Source organism: Sebastes umbrosus, chromosome 10 (genome assembly GCF_015220745.1).
Source record: "Sebastes umbrosus isolate fSebUmb1 chromosome 10, fSebUmb1.pri, whole genome shotgun sequence".
Lineage (NCBI taxonomy): Eukaryota > Metazoa > Chordata > Actinopteri > Perciformes > Sebastidae > Sebastes > Sebastes umbrosus.
In genome coordinates this window covers 25,633,755-25,658,039 of record NC_051278.1, presented here as the reverse complement: position 1 = coordinate 25,658,039, position 24,285 = coordinate 25,633,755, and the positions used below count along the sequence as shown (strand labels likewise).

The following is a 24,285-nucleotide window of genomic DNA, read 5'->3' as shown; positions in this document are numbered from 1 at the left end:
GGACAGATTGTCCGAATGTCAGTGACACTTTGTATCCCTCTGGTCTGTGTTTCTGTCTCTCACTGACTTCCTTTGACAAACAGCAGTAGTTATTTACTGATATGTGGTTTTGAAGTACTATTTGTGCATAAGAAAACACGCACACACACACTCATTAGAGGGATGAGGGCTTCCAGGCTACTCATCCTATCAATAATCTCCATGTTGAATGAGCAGCTGCTGTGCTGCTGTGACTGAAATAGTCCAGCCAGTTCCTGTAAGTGTTCCCAGTCTGATATCTGCTGTTCTGCTCCTTCTGCATGGGGACGCTGCTGTAATTAAGGCTAGTTTGGGAGTCTGGGTGCCCCTGGGTGGCTGGAAGTAGGTCACTGGCACAGACTACAGAGATCTGGGCGCATTCGAAACGGTGTGTTTTCATGTTTGTGATGCACATTTTGTTTTTTGCAGCTATTCTTGTAATCATTTTCTCTTCAATCGCTGTCTCGATTCATCATCCAAATCAACCATTTTGATTCATTTTAGTTTGAAAGAGAGTCATTTTGCCTCAAAGAGAAGTTGGCCCACATATTCAGTACTCGCTCACCTTCTCCAGAACCACCTTACAAATTGCTTTATGCCACGCTGTGGCTCCCTTGTATGATATTATTGATATTACAGTTATACCAGACTGGATCAAAGATCCCAAACTCATTATCTTCTGTCAGCCTCCATGGTGGCTGCGTACATCCCTATCGAGCTTTTATTGACAGGGGCTGTGTTTGTTGTCGTCGTTTTCCACCGCCCTTCTCAGATTTGTTCTAATTTTTTATTTCCAAGTGGCTGCACGCGTGCTTCCCATGTGAAGGGCTTTAGGGCAGTGACGCAAACGAGAGAGAGAGAGGGAAAGAGGGAGAGAGGGAGAGGGGCAGAGGGGGGAAGAGATAAGAGATGAGATAAGAGATACAACACTGACTCTTTAGTCCATCACTCATTCAGATCAGAATAATAAAGAAATCCTGTCTTGACGGATGCGTCACATGTTAAAGCACGTGAGTGGACGGTTGCACATCTGAGGCTGTGACTTATGTGTTTATTCTCGTGTACTGCGGGACATCTTCTGGTTATTGTGTCAGTGTGCTTCCACTCTAATTGACTTCGTAACCATGGGGGAACCTCTCAGGCCAACATAGCAGCTGATGAATATGGAGCAGGGTTTGCCACACAGGAACTATTCTGAGCCACTCAGGAATTGAAGATTTTTTGTTGACAAAAACATGGTGCCGTAACAAATTCAAACTATGAAATCTGCATGCACGCACATTCCTTTAAAATGTCAAATTTTAAATAGGCTATTAGATGGATTACTTTGTTAATCCCAAAAGGAAATTGCAAAGTTACAGCAGACAAATCACATGTAAGAACCACAAAATAGTCAAAGAGATTATTATACTGTACTCTAAACCTATAGATATACAATCATAGTGCCTGGTAATATACTGTACATGGTTAGTGTGTGTATATAGCAGCATATTACATACAGTATACTATTAAAATTAACTGCACTGTCTTATTGAGAGGAGTCAGCAGTTGAGCACAACTGATTTCTGTTCCTTCAAACTATATTATATATATACTATTACTATGACTATATTATTTTTTGTATATAGAGTATTTTACCCGTGAACCTGTTCACACATCAGGTTATATGAAGACAGTCTTATATAAAGGATAATGCAGGCGGAATTTTACATTTGTCTTACTGTCTACAAATCCCATGAAAAGACCAAAACGAACAGTTTGTTCCACGTCTCAATACTTTTTGACTTCCCGACCCTGTCTGTGGCACTTTAGGTTCTAATGAAAGAATGAAGGTTTAACTCTTCAAGATATTTTTTTTAAATTGAAAAAGACCTAAAACAGCTGCGCACTGTAGATAGTAGAAAATGTTGCTCAATGGAGTAAATTGTGCATTTGTCGCAGACTATTTTCAGCTGTGGATTAATACACATTTGGGGCTCAAAAGTAGGGATATCACGAGGACTTCGGTATCAAGTTGATGCTAAAATTCTGAAAACGTGACGGAACTTGTTTTTCTACGGTCGGTACCGTCAGGGCTCGAGACTAACGACGATGATAGAAAATTAGTTTGGGACACAGTAAACTCACTATTGACGCCTCCAGGGGACACACCTATTTTTTCCCTGATAATGATACATTGTGAAAAACAAATCCATGTTGAAATCGGCAGGATGAGAGCTAGTTACGCTCCATTCAGGACTGTGCTGCTTACCGGCTGCTAACAGCTTATTAGCTTTTGTCCTGCCGATTTCAACACGGGAAGTGCCATTGATTTACATTAAGATGTGTTCAGGCACTAGTCAGTAAAAGGTGAAGGTAAATTCTAAGGTTATCATGATGTGGTCAAATGTAATCTTATAAAATGTAGTTTTTGTCAAGAAACCTGAATAAATCCAGTTGTTTGAAGGAGATGTTTTCACAGCAATATAAAATAGATAATAGAGAGGGAATTATGACCTGTTTATAATCCTAACAATGTTATATTATATGGGATTGATTGTCTTTTACTGTGGTATTGAATTGGTATTGAGAATCGTGGAGTTTCACTGGTATTGGTGTCGACTAATACATTTCTGGTATTGTGACATCCCTACTCTAGTGAGTACTTGTGGGATTGATTCACAAATGAACTACAGTACCCATGTTCATTGTAACGAAGGCAGATGTCACCTAGTGCAACAGTGTGGCTCACTGATGTGTTTTTAATCGGGTTTGGACAACAATGGAGGTCTATGGCACAGAGGAATGAACTATATCAGGCTTTGGCTGCACAGACAATACTTGTTAGTGGGAAAAAAATCTTTGTTGCTTTTCTTATTCTTGTCTTTTTCTGGGATATTGTGACAACAAGAAAAATGTAGAAACCCTATTCTTTAAGCCCTCTGCAGCAGCTCGCTGTATGTGTGTGCTGGGTCTAATGAGATGAGAGGTGTCAGAAAGAAGGAACGAGAGAGGCAGAAGAGCAAGTAGAGACAGAGAACAGAGGAAGGAATTAGAGAGAGAGAGAGAGAGAGAGAAAGAGAGAGAGTACCTGCATGTTGTTGAACCAGACTGTAGCTGAGAGGTCCCACAGAGTCGGGCCTGCTCACACTGGTATAATGGCTGTGTTTGATGACCTAGAAACATAGACTATCCCAGCACTTATGTAAGACCTAAAAGGCCATTACAAAAGCTGCACGCACACACTGGAATACACACCACTACAGTGTCCACTCTCATTTTTAATTTGACATGTTCAATAATGACATGTAGTGTAAATGTCAATTTTAAAATAGACAGGAGATGAGAGCAGCATCACTCAGGACCTTTTTTGCCTTATCAAAGTGGTCAGCAAACGGCAAAATCTGTGTTCTGTCTCAGGTAGCAATAGATGCTGAATCCCAGTCGAGCGAGTGTTGAAATTGAATACTCAAATGCTGCCTGAGTACGACTGGGAATCAGCAGAATGTAAATGATTCAACAGCACCTCTAAGTGGCTGCAGGAGCTCATCTGACATAAACAGCCATGCAGAGAGTGAAGAGGAGACACAGTCTTAAATGATTATAACTCTGAATTCTCTCCTTTCTGACCCTCAGCTGTTAACCTATACATGGTGCTTGGAGAACATAGACTAGAGGATGGGATTTTCCTAGGGCTGTCAATTGATAAAAAATAGTTAATCGCGATTCATTACATGATTGTTCATAGTTAATCGCAATTAATCGCAAATTAATCACACATTTTTTATGTGTTAAAAATGTACTTTACAGGGAGATTTGTCAAGTACTGAACATGGGAGTGGACAAATATGCTGCTTTATGCAAATATATGTATATATTTATTATTGGAAATCAGTTAACAACACAAAACAATGACAGATATTGTCCAGAAACCCTCACAGGTACTGCATTTAGCATAAAATATATGCTCAAATCAAAACATGACAAACTCAAGCCCAACAGGCAACAACAGCTGTCAGTGTGTCAGTGTGCTGACTTGACTATGACTTGCCCCAAATTGCATGTGATTATCATGAAGTGGGCATGTCTGTAAAGGGGAGACTCGTGGGTACCCATAGAACCCATTTTCATTCACATATCTTGAGGTCGGAGGTCAAGGGACCAAAATGTTGCGTACGTTTGGGGCGTTATTTACCGACAAGCTAGTGACATGGTTGGTACCAATGGATTCCTTAGGTTTTCCAGTTTCATATGATATCAGTATCTTCACTCTAGCTTTAAAACTGAGCCCGCTACAACCTAAAAGTCGCAAGTTTGCGTTTATGCGTTACAGAAATTTGTGGTGTTAAAATTAATTTGCGTTAACACGTTGTTATTGCGTTAACTTTGACCGCCCTAGCTTTTCTTTTTAGTGATTTAGACTAGACTACACTGGTTAGAAACTTCTCCTATCTGCAGTAAAGAGATGTATTTATCATAATAAATCTTGTACAGGAGCTCAAATTCTGCTTCATTTTCTAGAACTGCACGACTAAAGCATCAACATGATTTTGCTGCTCTTTTTTTTGCACGTTCATGCTAAGATGATTACATTAGGCAGCAGATGCCTAACTGGCTGTGAGCCTGTGTACTGCTTCTCTGCAGTGGCAGGCTGTGCGATGATGATGATGCTGCTGACTGGGAGTTTGGATGACCGGCTGGCCGGCTGGCTGGACTGCAGCGTGTCAGTGGATTTGTGATTCTGGTCCTTATCTGGGTTAGGTGCAACGTTGTCACTGCATCGGTCATATTGCTTTACACAGTACAGTAGTCCCACGATACTCAGGTCCTCTCATGTTCCTGCAGAGCGTGATCCAGTGTCAGATCTATACGCACTCTGGTGCTTTGGAGTTTATTTGGCTCAGTTCCCCTTCGCTCAGCTCCCTAATCAGTGCTTGATAACATTTTCTGACAGTGCTTTCCCAGCAGAGAGGCAGAGTCACTGCATGTAATGTCATTCGATATGTTTGCGGATGCATTAAATGTCCCTCTGTGTCTCAACAGCTCTTCAGGGAAGTCCGAATAATGAAGCTACTGAATCATCCAAATATAGGTAAGTTCAAACGCGAACCTGAAGCAGCTTGACGACCGCGTAGCAATTATACTCCCATTTCATTTGTATTAGTATTGGCAACTAAACCAACTGCCAGCACCAAAATAAACCAGTATTACTTGTATTAAAGAAATATCATTCTTCTGTAATCTGAGCTCACACTTTTTTTTTTGTATTTTTGTGTTTGATCCTCTCATTTCCTGATTTTTATTTTCAAAGTAAGAGCATAACCAAATTTTTACAAACTTGAGGTATGCCCCAATAGTTTGAAGGTCGTAACAGTAGCATTAGCCACATGCAAATGCTTGACTTTTGGAACTTATTGGCTTCCTAAAGACTTTATTCAGACTCAGATATCAGTTTTAATTCAATGAGGGAACTCTAACCAGACTGGTAAACTCAGCTAACACCAAAGTAGAACCTCCATTGATAAAAACAATCTTTTCTAAATAGCTAATTTATTTTATCTCTTATCTCTCCTGCAGTGAAATTGTTTGAGGTGATTGAGACAGAGAAGACACTTTATTTGGTGATGGAGTACGCCAGTGGGGGTGAGTGAAATGCTAAATGTGTGACTTTTTGGTTGATTTCTTGAGAATATTCCTGCTTGTTATTTCTATAATATCGGTTCTAGAGCAATTTAATAAGCACATACGGACAAAAACACTGTCAGTACTGTATACCACGAGGTCATGCCTCTAATCTAATATTCATATACAAATTCCATTTGGATGCTTTTAGCTAAAACACCTCACAGCGATAGTGACTTTATGATTAATGTAGCCCTAGTTCTTGTGATAAAGGTAATATAAAATCTGATTGATAATTGTATATGTCTTCTCTCTGCTCCAGGAGAAGTATTTGACTATCTAGTGGCTCATGGCAGAATGAAGGAGAAGGAGGCCAGGGCCAAGTTCAGACAGGTGAGTCATCATTATCGCAGCGCTCGCACATCTGTCGTCACTCCATTCATTGTTTTCAGAGGGAAGACTGCATGCACCAAGATCAAGCTTCGTCACCAGCTGCAGAGGAAAGATGGAGCGCAGATAGCTTGGCCTGAGAGAACAAGGGAGGGTTGAGAGCAACTTCCTTATAAATGCTGCTCTGACACCTAGTGGTGCTGCAGGAGCAATAAGACATCTACAGACAGTCTGTGAGTTCAGTAGCCTCTTTCATGCCTACTTATACCCTGGGAATGAACAGAATTAGACCAGTTCTTTCACATCCACGCCGTTCATATTTAAAATCCCTCATTGATGGTCTTAGATGACTCAGAAGAACTGTGTGTGACACAGTGTGGGCAGCTTGTCTGTGTCACAGTACGCATAGATTAACATTCAGAAAGGTATTTGTGTGTGTGTGTGTGTGTGTGTGTGTGTGTGTGTGGCTGAGAGCAGGCAGGTGGGCGGCATCTGTCAAAGAAAAGTGTGTTTTCTATTTGATTGATGCTATTCGGGCATATGTCGGTGAAATCATAACTGTCAACTGTCAGAGCAACTGCTTGCTGTGTGTCACACGATTACAGTGACTTTGGCGTGAGGGACATTTGATGCAATATAAATGTTAGCTCCCCAGAGCTTTTGAATGTAGAGGACATAATCAAAATTCTCCGGCTACATTGACAATGAATCTGAATAATGAATTCATTTCACTTTTGACTAAGGTTGTTTGCTCGATGAGGATTATCTATTTTGCAGGGCTGTCCTGGGCCAAAGAAATTCTTAGTCGACTAACGCATAGGATTTTGTCGACTAATCAATTAGTTGATTTAATAGATTCAACAGATCCGTAAAACTGAGTTTCTCTGCAAAGAATCACACAAAAGCACCACTTTAAATCTTGTGTTTACCAGAGACGTGCTCATAAGTTTCTTAGAAATAAGTCACTTAGCATGAAAAAGCATTAACCTATTTAGGAGCCGTCATTGTTGTTTAGAACGAAGAGTCGACTGTCTGTGTCATCCCATACTAAGGTCTCACTGGGTCTCAGGTCTCACACACCTAAGCCAAGCCCGTAGCTGCAGTAGCTGCGGTAGCTCCTCACAGGACGCTGATTGGTCCATTTTCTGACATCTGCAATTGTTTTGATAATCGATTAATCGTTTCAGTTATTTTTCAAGCAAAAATCCCAAATATTCTGGTTTCAGCTTCTCAAACGAGAGGTTTTGCTGCTCTTCTTTGCCATATGTGACAGTAAATTGAATAACTTTTGGTTTTGAAAAGTGCTACATAAATAGTTTCCTTTCTTAATATTTGGTACACCTGTGATGTCCTAAGACGTGTGTATTTGTATTACAGATTGTGTCTGCAGTGCAGTATTGTCACCAGAGGAGGATAGTACACCGGGATCTAAAGGTGAGGATCTGAACTCTTTCTCTCTCTGATTTCTGCTGAGTAATATCCATATCTGGCATATGTATCTTGGGAAAACCCTCTATATTCAATGTTCTGTCAGTGCTGATACATGACGACTTGCCTCATCTCTCCTCACCTCAGGCAGAGAACCTGTTGTTAGACGCGGATATGAACATCAAGATAGCCGACTTTGGCTTCAGTAATGAGTTCACTGTGGGCAGCAAGCTGGACACGTTCTGCGGCTCCCCGCCGTACGCTGCTCCAGAACTCTTCCAGGGAAAGAAGTACGATGGACCAGAGGTGGACGTCTGGAGCCTCGGGGTCATCCTCTATACGCTGGTCAGCGGATCGCTGCCCTTTGACGGACAGAATCTAAAGGTGTGAACATGCTCTGGTTCTGGGATGTATCACTGGTTATGTTTACACTGATAGAAGAATGTATTGCTTTAAAACTGTCTTGCAAAGTTGTTTACGTTAGATACTGTACCTTCTGAAATCAATGCTTTTCACCATAAAGGGTGATAAAGGGCTCAGTATGCTTCAAATGAAGTGGTTGTCAAATCGCCTTAAGGTATGGTCACGTTACACTTCCGTCTTGCAAATGTTCGGTCCGTCTCGCATTCACTTGAATTGAAGTTGAAATCCAAGCATGCGTTTCTTATTTTGGTGTGATCCCAATCCAGGTCGGAGTTCACTTTTATTCAACTTTGACTAAGTGGATGTGCTCGGTCTGACAGTAGATTCACTGATGCTGATGTGTTTGGAAATGGGGAAAGTATTTTTATAGTTTCATCACCAAGTGTAGGTTTAGTACTTTACATTACCAGACAACAAACAGTATTTATATTCTGTTTACAGTTTGTGATCACTCGATATTTATTTATTACCCACATCAGAGACCTTTTTCAGGGGTTAATTGCAGAGTTGTGTTTTTTTTAACAGACGACAAATTTGATTGTACCCTAAAGGACCAATGTGTAATATATTTACTGTAGTAAATTATTAAACGACCATGATATGTCATCAGAGATTAAGGAAACATGCTAAATTGAAATACTGGCTTCTCTGACAACAACGCTACAGCCAGTATGTTCTCCTTTGAAATTTCCATTTCGGTCAAGAACGTCTGTTTTTGTTTTGGATCTGTGTGATCTCGTCCACTGCCCATTTCAACACCCCGTTGCCACACATGAAACAAATGAGCACACAAACACAGCATTCTGCAGCCATGGAAGCATCCAAACGTACTGGATCAACAGAGATAACGTTTACGTTAGATTCTACCCGACCTGAAAAGCCGAGCGAGTATTTGAGACACACAGCCGGTGAAGTGATTCTGACTACTGCTGCTGGCCAGAGGCTAACGCCATGATGCTAACACACGCTAACTGTTATCAGTCACACCGGCGGAGCGGACGGGCCACAGCTCCAATGTTTTGAATTTGGACTGCTGTACCCGTTTTAAAACGCTAGCTGTCAGTGCTACATATTGCTCCTTTAACATTGTCTGAAACCTTTCCGACAGGCAACCTGACAATCAAGACCACTTTAGTGTGAACTTAGGCTGGGTTTGAATTTCACACAATTAACTGCTTGTGAACAACACCGCAAATGCCTTTGAGGAGAGACTGAAAGTATGCTGTGTTTCTGCCCCTCTCTGTGACGGCAGGCTTTTTGGTATAAGCACGTGTGCTTTTAGACATATTTAGATGACACATCGTTCGAGCTCATTTGAAGCACACTGAGACCTTTAATATGTCCTCCAAAACAGAGCATGAAAGGACGCAGCTGCCTCAGTAGCGAGGGAAAGGGAATTGAAGGTCCCAGTAGTAAAAAGTAATAACAAATGCTTCTCTGAGACATTTTTTATTAATCAAAATATATGAATAATTCTGTTTGAGTTTGAATTTGCGTAGACAGCGAAGGCCAAAGTAAATGACGAGTGCAAAATTAAGTGCTACAGCCCGCTATCTTCTATCCGTCTTGGTTTCTTATAAGGGGGTTATGAACTCTCTATTCTAACTAGCGAGTTAGGATGTTTAAACACAGAACTGGGTTACTTGAGTAACCAACTAAAGAGTGGTGTTTCCTTTCTGTGTCTATTGTTTGGAGTGAGACTTTGTAGAGATTCATCCACCCTGCTTTAATAATGCAACAGTTTTGGAATATTTTTTGAAGCAGCAGTGTATCCAGCAGGTCAAGAAAAAAGTAGAGTAGGCTGAGTGTAGCCTTTTTTAAAAAGCTGCAGTAATCAATACTTTTATATTAACAATAGATCATATGACTGTTAAATGTGAAAGCGGTTGCTCGTGGTGGTGAACCGACAGAGAGCTTTTTAAGTGCCTTTCAGCTCATTGTTTTATTTTTTATCCACAAGCTTTTGTTTTCAGCCCTGGCAGGCAGTTTTTTTTGGTATAAAAAAGCTCTGATAAAATCACTGTACACTACAAACATTAACCCTCTGAGACCCGCGATCCCGACCGACTTCACTTTGCCAAATGAATGCTGCTCTTTTGTTGCGAGTTTTTGCTGCTAATTTCTCATTTTGGTTTCATGTCTGTCTTGGTGTGCAGGAGCTGAGGGAGAGGGTCCTGCGGGGAAAGTACCGTATTCCTTTCTACATGTCCACAGACTGTGAAAACCTGCTGAAGAAGCTGCTCGTGCTCAACCCTGTCAAACGAGGCAGTTTGGAGGTATTACTGCCGTTTGCGTCGTTGCATCTTCACAGTTATCTGCTCTCCCCTTCAGAAGTGTTTTGCACAGCAGCCGAACAGACGGTCCTAACGATTTGGAGCACGATCGTTGTGCGTCATCTGAAAGCAACATAATCGCTGCTGTTGTTAATTATCAACCAACAGAACGCTTTGACCAGAATGGTCTTACATAATTCTTTGATGAAAGCGTTCAGAAATGATAAAGCTAAAGGGAATTTCTTTATTAATTGTGTTGTACTTTAACTGCATCCACATAATAAGGGATGGTTGTAGCTTGTTTCTCCTTTGCAAACAATATACAGTTGTCAGTTCAATTCACACTCAGTCTGTCCAGCATCAATACTACCCCTGCACTCAGAACAAGGCGGAAGTTCGATAGTAAAGATTTCTCCACCAATAATAACAATTGATCACGCTGTTGTTCAGCCCCAGCTGATTTCATAAAGAAGTCATTAATTTCTCATCTGTCTGTTGCCCCGTTTGCCTTGCGCTTAACTGTCATGTTGCATAATTATTAAGAGACGTGAGTCATGATTAATTATCTGGAATTGTAGTTGAACACATTGTACTGGATATACATGAGCTGTAATTGTCTTGTTTCTTTGTTAGCAAATCATGAAAGACCATTGGATGAATGTGGGTCACGAGGAGGAGGAGCTAAAACCTCACATCGAGCCAGAGGCGGACTTCACTGATTCATCCAGAATAGGTATGTCTGAGAGTGTGTGTGTGTGTTGATGTCATTCTTTATATCATGTCCAGTATACTGACTATATAATGTGATTCACGTTGACTTCTATTTGCCATCAGAGCTCATGGTGACCATGGGCTTCCCTAAAGATGAGATCACAGAGTCTCTACAGAGCACGAAGTACGATGACGTCATGGCCACCTACCTGCTGCTGGGAAGAAAAGCTCCGGAGGTCAGTTTGTTCGACTCGCATCATCTTGACATCATCACCAGTAGTTAATGCACTAAGTCACACGACCATATCCCTCATCCTGTGTCTCTGTTCAGTTTGAGGGGAGCGAACCTCTGACCAACAGCGTCCTGGGCCAGCGACAGCGACCGACCAGTGACATCAACAACAGCTCCAGCATTTCGCCCGCTCATCCCAAGGTCACGCGCAGCATCTCAGCCAATCAGAAGCAGCGTCGCTACAGTGATCATGGTGGGGATGATGATGGTGGTGGTGGTGGTGGTGGTGTCGTAGAGAAGCCAAGTAAAGTAACCTCATCCTTCCCGGCTCTGAGAGTGCTGCTGGCTGCATGCTACGTAGGGGGAAGTTGCTCTCAGTCACTGAGCATTGGCCAGTGCCTCTGAGCAAGGCACTAGAGCTCCACCAACTCCATTGGCGCTCTTAAATAGCTTAAAAAAAACACTTTAGAAAAGCAAAGCTTTCCTCTTGGGAATGATGTATAAAGCACATTTCAACTGTTATTGTGAAAGAAAAAGGTGTAAATCAAACCTACACTAGGTTGTTTGTTTGCTTAATGTTTATTTTCATAATCAGTCTATTCAAATGTACAAATCAGTGACTCAACCTCAACACTGCACTGGTTGTGTAGCAGCTTCCTCCTATGTCATGTGGGGCCATTGTGTCTGGCGCCATCTGCTGGCTGGCTGCCTTCTTGCGGCTCCCTGAGGAACAGCACCTCAAAGCATGAGGAGGGAACAGCTTGGCTTTATACCTGCTCACCTTGGCTTCTGTAGCTGTATGACTTATTAAACAATGTGTTGGTGCAGGGTGTTGTATTCCATAGATTGGACGATGTCTAAATCTTGGCTTTGAGTGGCTTTGCTTGACGCTATTGTAACGAAGGCAGTGTCCTTGTTTGTTCTTTTTTGTCTGGCAATTCCTGATATTGGAGCTGTAATTGTGATATGTGTCCAGGGGAAAGTTTGTAAGTACATTCTCATATGTGTGTCTCTCCTAGTCGGTCCGTCTGTGCCCCCGGCAGTGTCGTACACGAAGCGTGGCCAGGCCCTGAGTGTGGAAAGTGACCACAGGGAGGAGTGGGACGGAGCGCGCCGGCTGGAGCTCAGCACCTCGAAAGGAGACGTTCCCGCCTCACCACTGGGGGTGCAGGAAAGAAAGAAAACTACAAGTGCTGTCGGGGTGAGGAAGTGGGGGACACAACACACATACAACACATGCACATAAACAAATAGGTACAGGCAGGTCTATAATGTCAAAAATATAACATAGAACCCATTTTTATTCACATATCCTGAGGTCAGAGGTCAAGGGACGCCTTTGAAAATGACCATGACCAATTCCTTGACAAAATCAGTGTAAGATTGGAGCTTTATTTATTTAGCCTCACCGTGACAAGCTAGTATGACATGGTTGATACCAATGGATTCCTTTCTAGTTTCATATGATGCCAGTATCTTCACTCTAGCTTTAAAACTGAGCCCACTAAAACCTAAAAATCTCAAGTTGCGTTAAAGAAATTAGTGGTGTCAAAACAAATTTGCGTTGAAGTGTTAACTTTGACAGCCCTACTTTTTTGTTCTCTCTTTCCACAAACAGACCAATGGATCAATGACTCGCAGGAACACGTATGTGTGTGAACGATCCTCTACTGACCGCTATTCAGCGATTCCCAACGGCAAAGACAGCAGGTAAACACACTCGCAGTTAACTGCCGGGTGAGATCTAGCCCTCCATGCTATCTGTGTTTTTCAGTCTCATAATACAAACCCTCCCGTTGTACAAATGACCAAGTTTTGTTTGAAATATCTTTATCCTTGGTCCCCAGTTTAACCGAGGTATCAGGGAGCACCTCATCGACTGCAATGAGCACTACGCGACCTCGCCACACCAAGTCCATGTCGTCGTCAGGGCATCCTTCAAAGAGCACACTGCCCCCCATCGACGACAACACGGAGCTAAAAGCCAGGTGAGCAGCCTGATCACCTGGTCATCTGCAATAACTGTGGCGAAGATAGTGATGCTGATATTATGATTTACTTCTAAATTAGAGAGCATGCAAATCATTTGACACATTTCTCCAATAACGTTTATGTTGCAGCCCCTCTCCACGGGGTCCCTCCACCTCTCCGTCTGCACACAGTATTAGCACCCCAGAGAAGAACCGCTTCCCCCGCGGCACCACTAGTCGCAGCACCTTCCACGGAGCTCAGCTCAGAGACCGGCGCAGCGCCACCTACAACGGCCCCCCGGCGTCGCCCACGTTGTCCCACGACACGGGGGCTCTCGCCCAGCAACGCAGGGGCACCTCCACTGGGATCATCGGCAAGATCACCTCCAAGTTTGTCCGCAGGTCAGTGAACTTTCCTCTGCTTGCACCTGACAGTTACACCTGCTTGTAGACTTCCCTTTGGCAGGGAAGTCTTAGCTCTCACAAAAACCACAGGAATAAAAATCCAAAAGATTGGCATTTATGAGTGCTTCACCTTTTGCTACTTAGACAAACTCATGGATGTCGTTTTTTGTATCTGCATGCTGTTTATCACAATAATGCTAACACACTGATGTATAGCAGGTATAATAATACCAGTGCCACTTGCAGTTTAGCGTGTTAGCATTGCTAATGTTTGCTAATTAGCACAAAGTACAGCTGAGGCTGATGGGAATTGTTTTGCAGGTATTTAGTCATAAACCAAAGTACTGGACAAAGTGACTGGTTAATGGCTATAAATGGCTGATGCTGGGCTTCTAACAGTGGTGGAAGAAGTATTCAGACCCCCTACTTAAGTAAAAGTACCAATACTGTACAACAATGTAATAATACTTCATTTCAATAAAAGTCCTGCATGAAAATCGTACTTAAGTAAAAGTACATAAGCAAAATGTAGTTAAAGTATTAAAGTAAAAGAACTGGTTTGGTCCCTCTGACTGATATAATATTATATGCTGTATGACATGAGTGTGTTACTGTTTTAGCTGCTGAAGACCGAGCTAGTTCAAACTACTTTATATACAGGGACACCGGATATATCTGAGGGTTTGTGAGATGATTAATGGAAGAGAAAAAAGGAAAAAACATTTATTTTTTATTTTTTGGACTTCACATCCTCTCACATGAAACCATGAGAGAAGTTACTATTTGGTGGAGCTGTTAACAACTCATAGACATCTGAAATGTGATCCCAACTACACAAACTGCTTTTTGTAAGACGTCAGAAGTCAAAAAGGTTGGAAACCACTGGTTTAGTCTTTAACAATGTGTATTTTAAAAGCATGTTATATTATTCATCGTGTAAAATCTTCATCTTAAAAGTAACTTGTAACTAAAGTTGTCAAATAAATGTAGAAAATACAATATTTCCCTCCAAGATATAGTGGGAGTGGAAGTATAAAGTAGCATAAAATAGAAATACTCAAGTAAAGTACCATCAAAATCTCCCATCGATTTATAGGTATTAAAAACAGATAAAACCAAAGAGATTTAAGGAGTATGTGTGTTCAGATGGTTTTACGTAAACTTTTTCAGCAGTGAAAACAGAAAGCATCACACAGCCTCCGTGCCTCTTAAGTACAGACACACTCTCTGATCTACTCCCAGTCCTTAGTGCTTATTATACGTCCACACAGTTACCCTTTGCTGTCAATATGACAAGCAAAGGACAGGACCACATCATGCATACAGCAGTTAGCTCCTTGTGTCACCTTCACGCTGGCCCATCTGGTAGAGGCTCACAGCTTTCTCTCCTTCTCTCCCCGCATAGAGCTCTGTCTTTCAGGTCGACCCGGAGGTAGGAGAACACAACGCTTGCTGCACCTGTCCCCCCTGTCCAAAAAAAACCAAACTGTCCACTATGACCTTGGCCCGTGTTTCCTAAACCCCTTACGTATTTGCCCACTACACCACACCCTTGCCTACTGACACCCTTGTTATGCCGTGTATCTCCTTTTCCCTTGTGTCCACTGCCTCAAGAACAAACCTCACGGCTCGCCAGCTTTTCCTGTACTAAGCCAAGCCACGGTATCTGCTGGCTTTCCTCTCCTTACTCTCCCCCGTCTTCACGCTGAGCTTAAGGGGAAAGATCAGGCATATTATTGAGGTCGAATCAAAGATTTAGAACCACTACTTCTCCACTCCTTACAGATCAGTGGGGAATAAGGAAAGGTAGTGTACAGTAGACGGGATGATGCATTTGGGTATTGTAAAGGGGACGACGACAGTTTGTGCATCAAGAAGTCACGGTCACCTCATTGTGTGCTGAACCCCTGATACCCAGGAGTGTGGATTCTTTCCTGGCATGATGCCCGACACCCCTCTCTGTGTCCAGTGATGATGGGGGTGGTGTTGGTAGAGGGTGGGGGAGTTCGTGTTGACATCAGCTCGTGGGGCTAACTGTGTATCCCTGGTTTATTTCAGGGTGCCTAGTGAGGGAGAGGCCAGTGCCAGGACAGACACACCAAGGTGAGAATTTGATTGAGATTTCATAGAAAGCCTGTAACCAACCTCCGCCTCCTTCAACGCCTCTCTCCACTTCTGTTGTTCTAGAAGTGTGTCGGGCGACACCAAGGAGGACGGCGGTCGGGACTCCAAGCCCCGCTCGCTCCGCTTCACCTGGAGCATGAAGACCACGTCCTCCATGGAGCCCGCCGAGATGATGAGGGAGATCCGAAAGGTCCTGGACGCCAACAGCTGCGATTATGAGCAGCGCGAACGCTTCCTGCTCTTCTGCGTCCACGGCGACGCCCGCCAGGACAACCTGGTCCAGTGGGAGATGGAGGTGTGCAAGCTGCCCCGCCTCTCGCTCAACGGCGTGCGCTTCAAGAGGATATCGGGCACGTCCATCGCCTTTAAGAATATCGCCTGCAAAATTGCCAACGAGCTCAAACTGTGACGGCAGATGGAGTCCCAGTCGGTCTTCGGCGAGCTCTGATCGCAGTCTCATCTCATCACTGGATTAGTGTTGACTTAAAAGGACAACACTACACAATTCAGCACTGAAGGTCCTCACCTCGCAGAAATCAGGGTGGACTCGGCTGGTAACGTGCAATACTGGCCACGAATGTACTGTACAGGGTAGTGGATCAGAGAGACAACGCAAGGTTTAACCTCTGTGACGGAGAGATAGCAAAAACAGCTAACCCCCCACCCCCATCTTTTTTTTCTTCCGTCCGGCCCCTCAGTCTCTCTCATCAGCCCGCTGCTCCTCGTCATAGCACACATTCATGTAACACATGCAGTATGCAACTGAAGATGACCATCCTGCAATAATGTTTTCAATCTCTTTTTCTAAACGCCTACTACGAGATCTACTCTCCTCGCTGAATAACCATCAAAATTACTGAAAGCTAAAATAGCCGCTTTTCCACCTGTGTTAAGTCAGTATATAGAGCAGGCTGGAGCCCATACTAAAACCATGTAAAAAGAGAATTGTACTGTATGCATAACATCTGCAGGTACTGTATTGTATATTGATTTTTTGCGTTCTGTACAGAATTTTATTGTCAATACTGTCTTTTTTTTCATGGGATTTCAGTTTTTTCCTAATATAATTGATGTCTCTTAAAGCATTATCCTTTCGGTCTGTGACTTTTTGTTTTTTATTCGTTTTTTTTTTGTTTTTTTTAAAGAGCCACCATATGAAAATAGTGTTTTTAATTTTATTTAAAGAGCACTAAATTATTTTGTGGAGTATTAAGGGATGTGCTCCCTTGCCTTTTATGTTCTGTTTTATTTGCCTATGGAAAAAAACACTAAGTTGCACCACATAGACTTGAGTAGTAACCTCAGTTAAAACTGAAAATGTGTTCACTTTATTTTCTCTCAGCAGTAGGTCGGCGATTCGGAGATCCTGCTGCAATTGCACAAGTTTTCCAGGGTGATGTGTATGAACATGAGAGTATGCACCTGTGTTTCTTTCATGTTAGTTTGGTAGTCCTCAATTACAAAAAAAAAAAGCAGGGTTTTAAATTGGTTTACTTTAGAAAGCGGAGGACGGGACATCTTTTATCTAAAGGACTGAAGATGCATGAAAAGAATGAAAACAATCACCGTGAAAGAAGCAGTGTTGGTCTCGCGGAGCCTTTCTAAAGAGCCCGATTTAGTCCTGCCACCAGTGTGATTGTGCAGGTACTTGTGTATCTCCTTGCTTGTGTTTTTCTTTCTTTTTTTTTTCTTTTTTTTTAATTCAGCTGATTTTATTGTATTTATTCCATTACATTGTAATGTGCTGCTTTGTAGAATTGAGGCGTGCACTTTGTCGGAGAAAATAAAAAGGATTTTATTTGTTTGTAATTTATTTTTATTTTATTTCTCAGATCTGAATCCATAGTTACACGACTAACTTCAAGACGACAATTTCCCTCAAGCAGTGAAGTAGATGTGTTAGTGCGCGTTGTTTTGCTTTGACGACTGGTTCCACACTGAAGCAACGTCATGCTACACGGTGCCATCAGAGAGCTCAGATGAAATGTAACAGTTAATAATGTAAACCTTTATTGACTCTAAATAGCATGATATTAGTCAATAACATAATTCTAATCATGACACAATTGATGTATTTTGCATTAGTCAAAGGTAAAGCATTATGAACAATATCCTCAGTTTTTCATTTCAGGTCCTTCAAGTGTGTGAAAATAGTTCCTGTGTGTGCCCAAACGGTTTTCCATACTGCTTATGAAAAGTCATTTTCAATACTTTAAACATTATACAAACTATTGACGATAAAAATGTAAGGATTTACAGGTAGATTCTCACACATTTCTGTTATTTTCCAAATTATAAACATAATTTTAAATCATTCTCCTTAACAAATATGTATCTAACTGGCGTTGTGGTCCCTCTTAAACTTACAAAAGCTTCATTTACAAATCTTTTAGCGTACAAGTGGAAAGACAGAAAAATGTAAACATTTCATTTTGGCAGATTTGTTCAGTTAATAGGTTAAAAAGTACCATTTCAATATCACTTTCTGTAGATAAATATATGAGATTACAAATGTATAAACATTGCTGAGTCACATGAAAAGCTGAACACACACACAAAAAAGAACCCACTGGCGAGATTTAATGGATTAATGAGCGTGGATGATGCATTCATCAGGATGGGACGACCTGTGTGAGGCCCTGGTCATGCATTAATGTCTTGACAACATATTGGGTCTAATCCTAACTTGAGGTGCATGCATTGAACTCAGCATGCATCTCAGCCAAATATGGTTGAGATGCATGCTTTTGTCTTGTATCATGCACTGATTTCAATGGAAGATTTAAAAAAAAGAAGAAGAGTAATGCCTGCCTTGCTCAAGTTAGGATCACCTGACTGTTGTTGTCTGGATCTGCTGCGACAGAAACCGCTCAAATAACCAAACAACCAGTCAAGAAAACAATCAGTTGCTCAGATCGATGACCAGGTGCTCATAAATCTGAGTTTTCCCTTTGAAACTGGAGGCCAGCAGGAACTGCCTGTTGTCTATGGAGACTGGAGAGAAGGCCCTCGGCGCCTGGATGTTCACCTCCTGGAAATGGACAAACTCGCCCTTCTTGGCATCCCAGCGGTACACCTGTGTGAACGAGTAATCGCTGCCCAGGATGGCGTACTGCCAGCTGCCCACGGAGAAGGGCTGGAACACCATGGAGCCGCGGGAGGGCACCGTCTGCAACTCTCTAAAGAGGGCCCCGTCCCAGCGCATCACTTTGGAGTCGCCGATGAAGCGCGTCAGACAGATGAAGAGGTCGGACTTGACCTGAAAGTGCTTCACGGCGTACACGTCCTCCATCTCTGGGATGTCGGTGCGTCTGTCGAACAGCTTGGTGCTCTTGTTCCACTGGTAGATCACCGGCCTCTGGGAGCTGCTGGACAGAATCAAGTGGGGTTTGGAGGAGATCTCCATGTACTCCACGTCGGTGTCGCGGTACCACGGGTGGAGCGACTGGTGAGAATAGAAGCCGTTGCCGTTCCACTTGTAGATGGTTGTAGAGCCGGCCTTGGAGCTGTCCGCTATGACAAAGAAGGACTCTCCGTCGATGCGGAACGTCTCCACGTCGTTGGGTTTGCGGATCTTGAGGATGTCGATGCCTTGGAGCTTGATGAATTTGTTGGCAGAGACGTCACGCTTGTAGATGTGCGAGCCGCCAAACAGCTGAGCCACAATGACAAAGAGCTGGTTGTCGATGACTAGAGGTTTGCAGATCACTGTGGATGTGCCTGGAGGAGACAGACAAGACCAAGTTTGTCTTAGATGCATGTCTCCATCTAGTGGCTCCTTTTAGACTCACACAGCTCACTCAACCACACACATCACACGCGTCACAACCACATGACATCACATTTGAAATGACTCCTACTTACTGTCAATGTCGTCAAAGTTTCTGAAGACCATCTCCACGTGATCCCACTCTAGAAAGCTGCATTTCCCTATGAAGGGTTGGGCAAACACCACGTACTGGTCATTCCCGAAGGAGAAAGCCTCCACGGATATGGACTCAAACTTCAGGGACTGGTAGGAAGCGAACTCTGTGAGAGAAACAAAAACAAGCTTCAAATAACACTGTGAAAAAAGTCAGGAGAAGCTGTGATCGTTGCAAGGATTTTTCTGTTCTCCACCTGTGGTGATGCAGTCGAAGGACTGCGACACCAGATCGTTGATCTTCTTGTCCAGCTGTGAGGCCGGGCCTTTGCAGTAAATCTGATCCACTGTGGCGTTGGTGCTGAATATCCACTCCACCAACCACTTCAGCTTACAGTCACAGGTGAACTGGTTCCCTCGCAAATCTCTGAGGAGAAAAAAAACAAACTTCCAACAGTAATGCTCTCAGCTTTTTGAATGGATTTGAAGTGTGTGACTGCTGTCTTTGCTCTCTGGCCCTCACAACTTCACTCTGTGGTCTCATTAACATCAAGAGGAGACTGCAAAGGAGAACCGGACATCTTCAGCAGGTGATAGATTGCAAACTATCTCTCTTCCTCACTGCCGCATGTAATTTTAATGGCGCTAAAAGCACCACCCACACATTTTTCAAGCCTTTGGCTGAAGAGGAGTAATGATACAGAGCTCTATATATAGACGAACTCATTGTCCACGATAGCATGCATTATACTTTTAGTTATATAATGCTACAGTATGTGATTTATCTCTTTGTTTCCAGAAAATGCAGGATTGAAATTCACACTTACACTTTCGTCAAGGCCTCAAGACCCTTGAACAAATCTTTGGGCAGAGTCTCCAGATTATTGTAGGCCAGACTCCTGGAAAAGAGGAAAAACCATTCAGATAGAAAACGCTTATTGTTCTTGTTTCATCGTCTATTCAATGGACCTCCCCCCACCCTTCCCTCTTCATACTGTTAAATGCAAATGTTCTACTGTTTGTACGTTCATTTGTAAGAAGAACTCTGGATGTACGCAGTGTTTTGTTGCAGAGGAATATAAAGATATCTGTTAAAGAGCTCGGGCACATTTTGCCACCCTGGAGACAGAAGGCAGGAACATTGCTTATTGTGAGTTTGAGGAAACATTAAGCTATTTTTAGAGCTGCCTCCTCAGCCGTTTTATGGCTCTCTCTGCTACAAAAAAAGGGAAAAAAGTACATCTCTCTGTTGGGGTTGACTGTTGTATTTTATTTTCTTCATTTTCTCAATGCTTTGTCTTAAATATCATGACATCGTCTTGTGTTTGTGCTCAACAGATATCTTGGTTTTAGTGTGGCTAAATCTTGGTGATGTTTTGCTATAATCAATAAAGAATTGAAGAGATTTGACTTACCTACCTCACTAAATCTATATCAAAATGTATATATAAAGGACCTTAGGCGTCTAAGCTTCATTTAAGGGGACCTATTATGCTTTTGTGCGTTTTCCCTTTCCTTTAGTGTGTTATATAGTGTTTTTGTGCATGCAAAAGGTCTGCAAAGTTACAAAGCTCAAAGTAGAGCTGTCGCAATTAAGGAATTTCCCCTGTGGTGATAACGATTGGCTCAACAGCGGTATTATTGCCAATTTGTTTTTTGCAAATTATTTAATTTATCCTGATTTTAGTGCTGTATAAATAAGCTTTATTGTTAGGCTATTTTGGGGTATATTGTTGCTTTTTAAATAAAAAAGATAACCGTTTTAAAACTAATACTTTTGCAGAACACAGTAGGGCAATGAAGGGCAGCAGGGTTTTTTTCAGCAGACACTTTGCTTGCATCTGGTTGCTACGATACGGAATATCCGCAGAAACAAAATGTCCGCACAAGTTAGAGTTCTTGCTCTGAATATAAGCGAAATATATGTCGCACCATTGCAAAGAATTTAAAAAGAAAAAGTGTGAACAAAGCGGTTGTGGCGATTGTTTGCCATCCCATGCAGTTGGCTTGTCAAAAGTGCAGAATTGCAATATTGCGGTTATTGCAACCCTGTAGCCCCTTTCTTCCGTAACAAGGTGATGTCACCAAGTAACACATTGCATAATGGCTAGTTTGGCATGCCCTCAAACAAAACTAGTTAGAGTAGAGCTGGAGCAGAGTCCGAAGAGTTTGGTTCAGCTGACCAACCACAACAGTGTGCCAATCAGAGCAGACTGGGTTTTTTTGGAGGGAGGAGGGGGAGGAGCTCAAACAGAGCGTTTCAGACAGAGGGTGAAAAGAGATGCTGCAGCACAGTCGGGTATGAGAAAAATAAAGCATTTTTTGAACATTAAATCATGTAAACATGTTCTAGTAGAAACCCAAAAGACAAGTATGAACCTGAAAATGAGCACAACAGGTTCTCTTTAAGTTGGACAGTGAAGGTGACGGGATTGGCTTCACAATCATGTCAACAGCTGCACAGTGTCTCAGAGATGACTGTGTGGCAATAAATATTGTGTAATAAACTTTGTCAGCATTTCACTGGAACTGTTCTGGCCTGTTCTGGCACCTGCAGACAGATTGCAACACTCTCTACTGATACAAAACGAAACAGAAGAAAACTCCTTTACATTCACTCTGATACAAAGAGACCATCGGTGACAAGATTTTATATTAAAATCACACAGAAATTGCATCATTGTACTATTTTTTGAAGAACAATAGCTCTATTTCTTTTGCGCAGGAAGTAAGAAATATAGTATATACTTACAGATGCACTAGGGTTTTCAGTCCACGGAAAGCATGCGGTGAAATCGACTTGATTTGGTTGTTTTCGATGAACCTGAAAAAAGATGTTATAATAATAAATGCATGAGAAGGGAGACAATCTTCTCATTTTAGAAACAGCTTATAAACTTGTGTGTCATCTATACTCACAGATACTCCAGATGAGGAAGACCAAGGAAAGCGTCCTCGTTTATGGATTCCAGGTTGTTGGCTGTGAAGAGGCTGAGCAGAGACATCCGTAATATTTCACTATTCCTGCTCACACATCGGATACCAAAACAAGCTCGTGTCCCACATTATAGCAGCTAAATGTGACAGAAAACCCCCATCCTTTCTTCTCAACAGTAACCCAAATACATCAGAGACAATAATCAATGCACTATCAGGATTCCTGCAGCCTTTCATGTTTGTGTTGAAGGACGTGATGACTCAGTCAATACTCCACCTCATGAGACAAGAGTGAGGGGGGATTCCCTCTTCAAAAGGAGGGATTCCCCATCAATAAATCTCCTTCTGAAGCGAGGTCTGATTCACAATATGCACAAATACATGTTAAGGCAAAGACTTGGATGAATGCACAGCAGAGATTCTTACCCTAATATGAAAAGGCAAATCATTCAGAAAGATCATTTTCTCCAAAATGACGATTGTTTTATAGCTCCCCATTCCAACCAATAGGCAACAACAACAACAACATCCATTCTATTACAGCCAAATGTGAGTGAGTAGCATCAGTGGGGAGATGTGTGTTGGACATTAAACATGGCGTTGATCACCTCACTGGGGACTGACAGCATGCAACAAAGACTGAGGGACAAAAAGCTCCAGAGAGGTTTCTCACAGGAGATGCAGGGCAGGCGTGTGGATGAAGCTCTCTTTCGGGATTTCGGTGAATTCAGACTTGACGAATGATCTGTTGGAGAAGGAGGGGGAGGACACACAGACACACAGACACACTGGTTAGCTTTAAAGCTCAGTTATTCCAGTCTGTTTCTTGGATATTACAGCACAGAAACCAGCAGTATGTGTTTTTGTGAAGTCTCTGCAATGGAAAAGCACTGGTTATAAAGGAATTCTCTATGCAATGATAATAATACTAATAATAAATATGACTTACAGTGATATGACATTATTATTATTATCATTATTATTACAGCACAGAAACCAGCAGTGTGTGTTTTTTTTGGTGAAATCTCTGCAATGGAAAGCACTGGTTAGGAATTCTTTATAATAATAATAATAAATAGGACTTACAGTGATATGACATCGGGGGGAAAGCTGCGAGGGATCAGTCCTGCGCTCTCGCACAACGCGTTATCTTTGGTACATGTACATGATGGGGGACATCGAGGCTGTCTGGCTCTCTTGCTGTCCACCACGAGACACAAAACAGACAACACTACGAGTGCGCACAGCCATGCAGGAGATCTCTTGCGTGTGTTTTCCATCCTTGCGACCAAACGCTGCGGGCACGACCTGCGCGTCGAACAGCCACAGCCCTACACATGAACCAGGGTCTCCTCTTGTGGTTCCTCCTCCACTGCTGCTGCTGCCGCTTCTGCCGCTGCCGCTGCCTGGAGGCCAAGCGACGCGCGATCTCCGCCAAGTGACGCGCTGTTCGCTCCTATTTTATCTGCCGCGCGTCCGTCCGTGCGTCGCCGCCGCCGCCGCCGCCCCCTCTCGCTCCGGAGGTGATTAAACCTTACCACTGTACGTCCACTGCGCTGTAATTACACTACACACCCCCTCGATATCCACTGTGACAAAAAAATATAATCAAATTCGTAGCTGTAGTTGTGGTTCAAGCTCGGGAAGAGAGCATCTGGCGCGGTGACAGACGCGGTGTGAGGAGGATCAGCAGGGCAGGTGGGGATCCCAGCGGGAGCAGACGGAGGAGCATCTCCATCTCCATCTGAAAAAACCACGCCTATGAGTTCAGCAAAACGACACACTCCTCTCACTCCTCTCCGTGGCCCGGAGGAGTCCGCCCAGTAGCTGCACGCAGCGGAATGGTGCACATTTTTGGTGAATCAGCGGGAGAAAGAAGATGAAGCCCCTGACACATGAGCCAGCGGATTG

At 42.8% G+C, this 24,285-nt stretch overlaps 2 protein-coding genes across 3 annotated transcripts in view; one reads left to right on the top strand and one right to left on the bottom strand.

Annotated features, from left to right (window-relative positions):
• The window catches only part of LOC119495603 (serine/threonine-protein kinase MARK1-like), a 34,356-nt gene extending 17,243 nt beyond the window's left edge, over positions 1-17,113 (top strand). The window contains exons 4-18 of one of the 2 annotated variants that reach the window (XM_037782253.1): positions 5,041-5,089; positions 5,575-5,640; positions 5,942-6,012; positions 7,387-7,443; positions 7,585-7,821; positions 10,017-10,136; positions 10,767-10,866; positions 10,968-11,080; positions 11,176-11,380; positions 12,096-12,277; positions 12,695-12,786; positions 12,924-13,064; positions 13,197-13,448; positions 15,510-15,554; positions 15,639-17,113. In XM_037782253.1, the coding sequence (XP_037638181.1) occupies positions 5,041-5,089; positions 5,575-5,640; positions 5,942-6,012; positions 7,387-7,443; positions 7,585-7,821; positions 10,017-10,136; positions 10,767-10,866; positions 10,968-11,080; positions 11,176-11,380; positions 12,096-12,277; positions 12,695-12,786; positions 12,924-13,064; positions 13,197-13,448; positions 15,510-15,554; positions 15,639-15,984 (2,076 nt within the window). In that variant the 3' untranslated portion in view covers positions 15,985-17,113. The remainder of the gene's footprint in view (positions 1-5,040; positions 5,090-5,574; positions 5,641-5,941; positions 6,013-7,386; positions 7,444-7,584; positions 7,822-10,016; positions 10,137-10,766; positions 10,867-10,967; positions 11,081-11,175; positions 11,381-12,095; positions 12,278-12,694; positions 12,787-12,923; positions 13,065-13,196; positions 13,449-15,509; positions 15,555-15,638) is intronic. The other variant, XM_037782254.1, reaches the window with a different exon arrangement.
• A 449-nt stretch (positions 17,114-17,562) lies between these two features.
• On the bottom strand, positions 17,563-24,285 carry LOC119495605 (leucine-rich glioma-inactivated protein 1-like). Its single transcript, XM_037782255.1, has 8 exons — positions 23,461-24,285; positions 23,048-23,119; positions 22,357-22,428; positions 22,190-22,261; positions 20,265-20,336; positions 19,695-19,864; positions 19,440-19,604; positions 17,563-19,295 (listed from the first exon to the last, which is right to left on the bottom strand). Exons 1-8 carry the CDS (start codon positions 23,652-23,654, stop codon positions 18,478-18,480), a joined length of 1,635 nt encoding a protein of 544 aa, XP_037638183.1. The 5' UTR covers positions 23,655-24,285; the 3' UTR covers positions 17,563-18,477.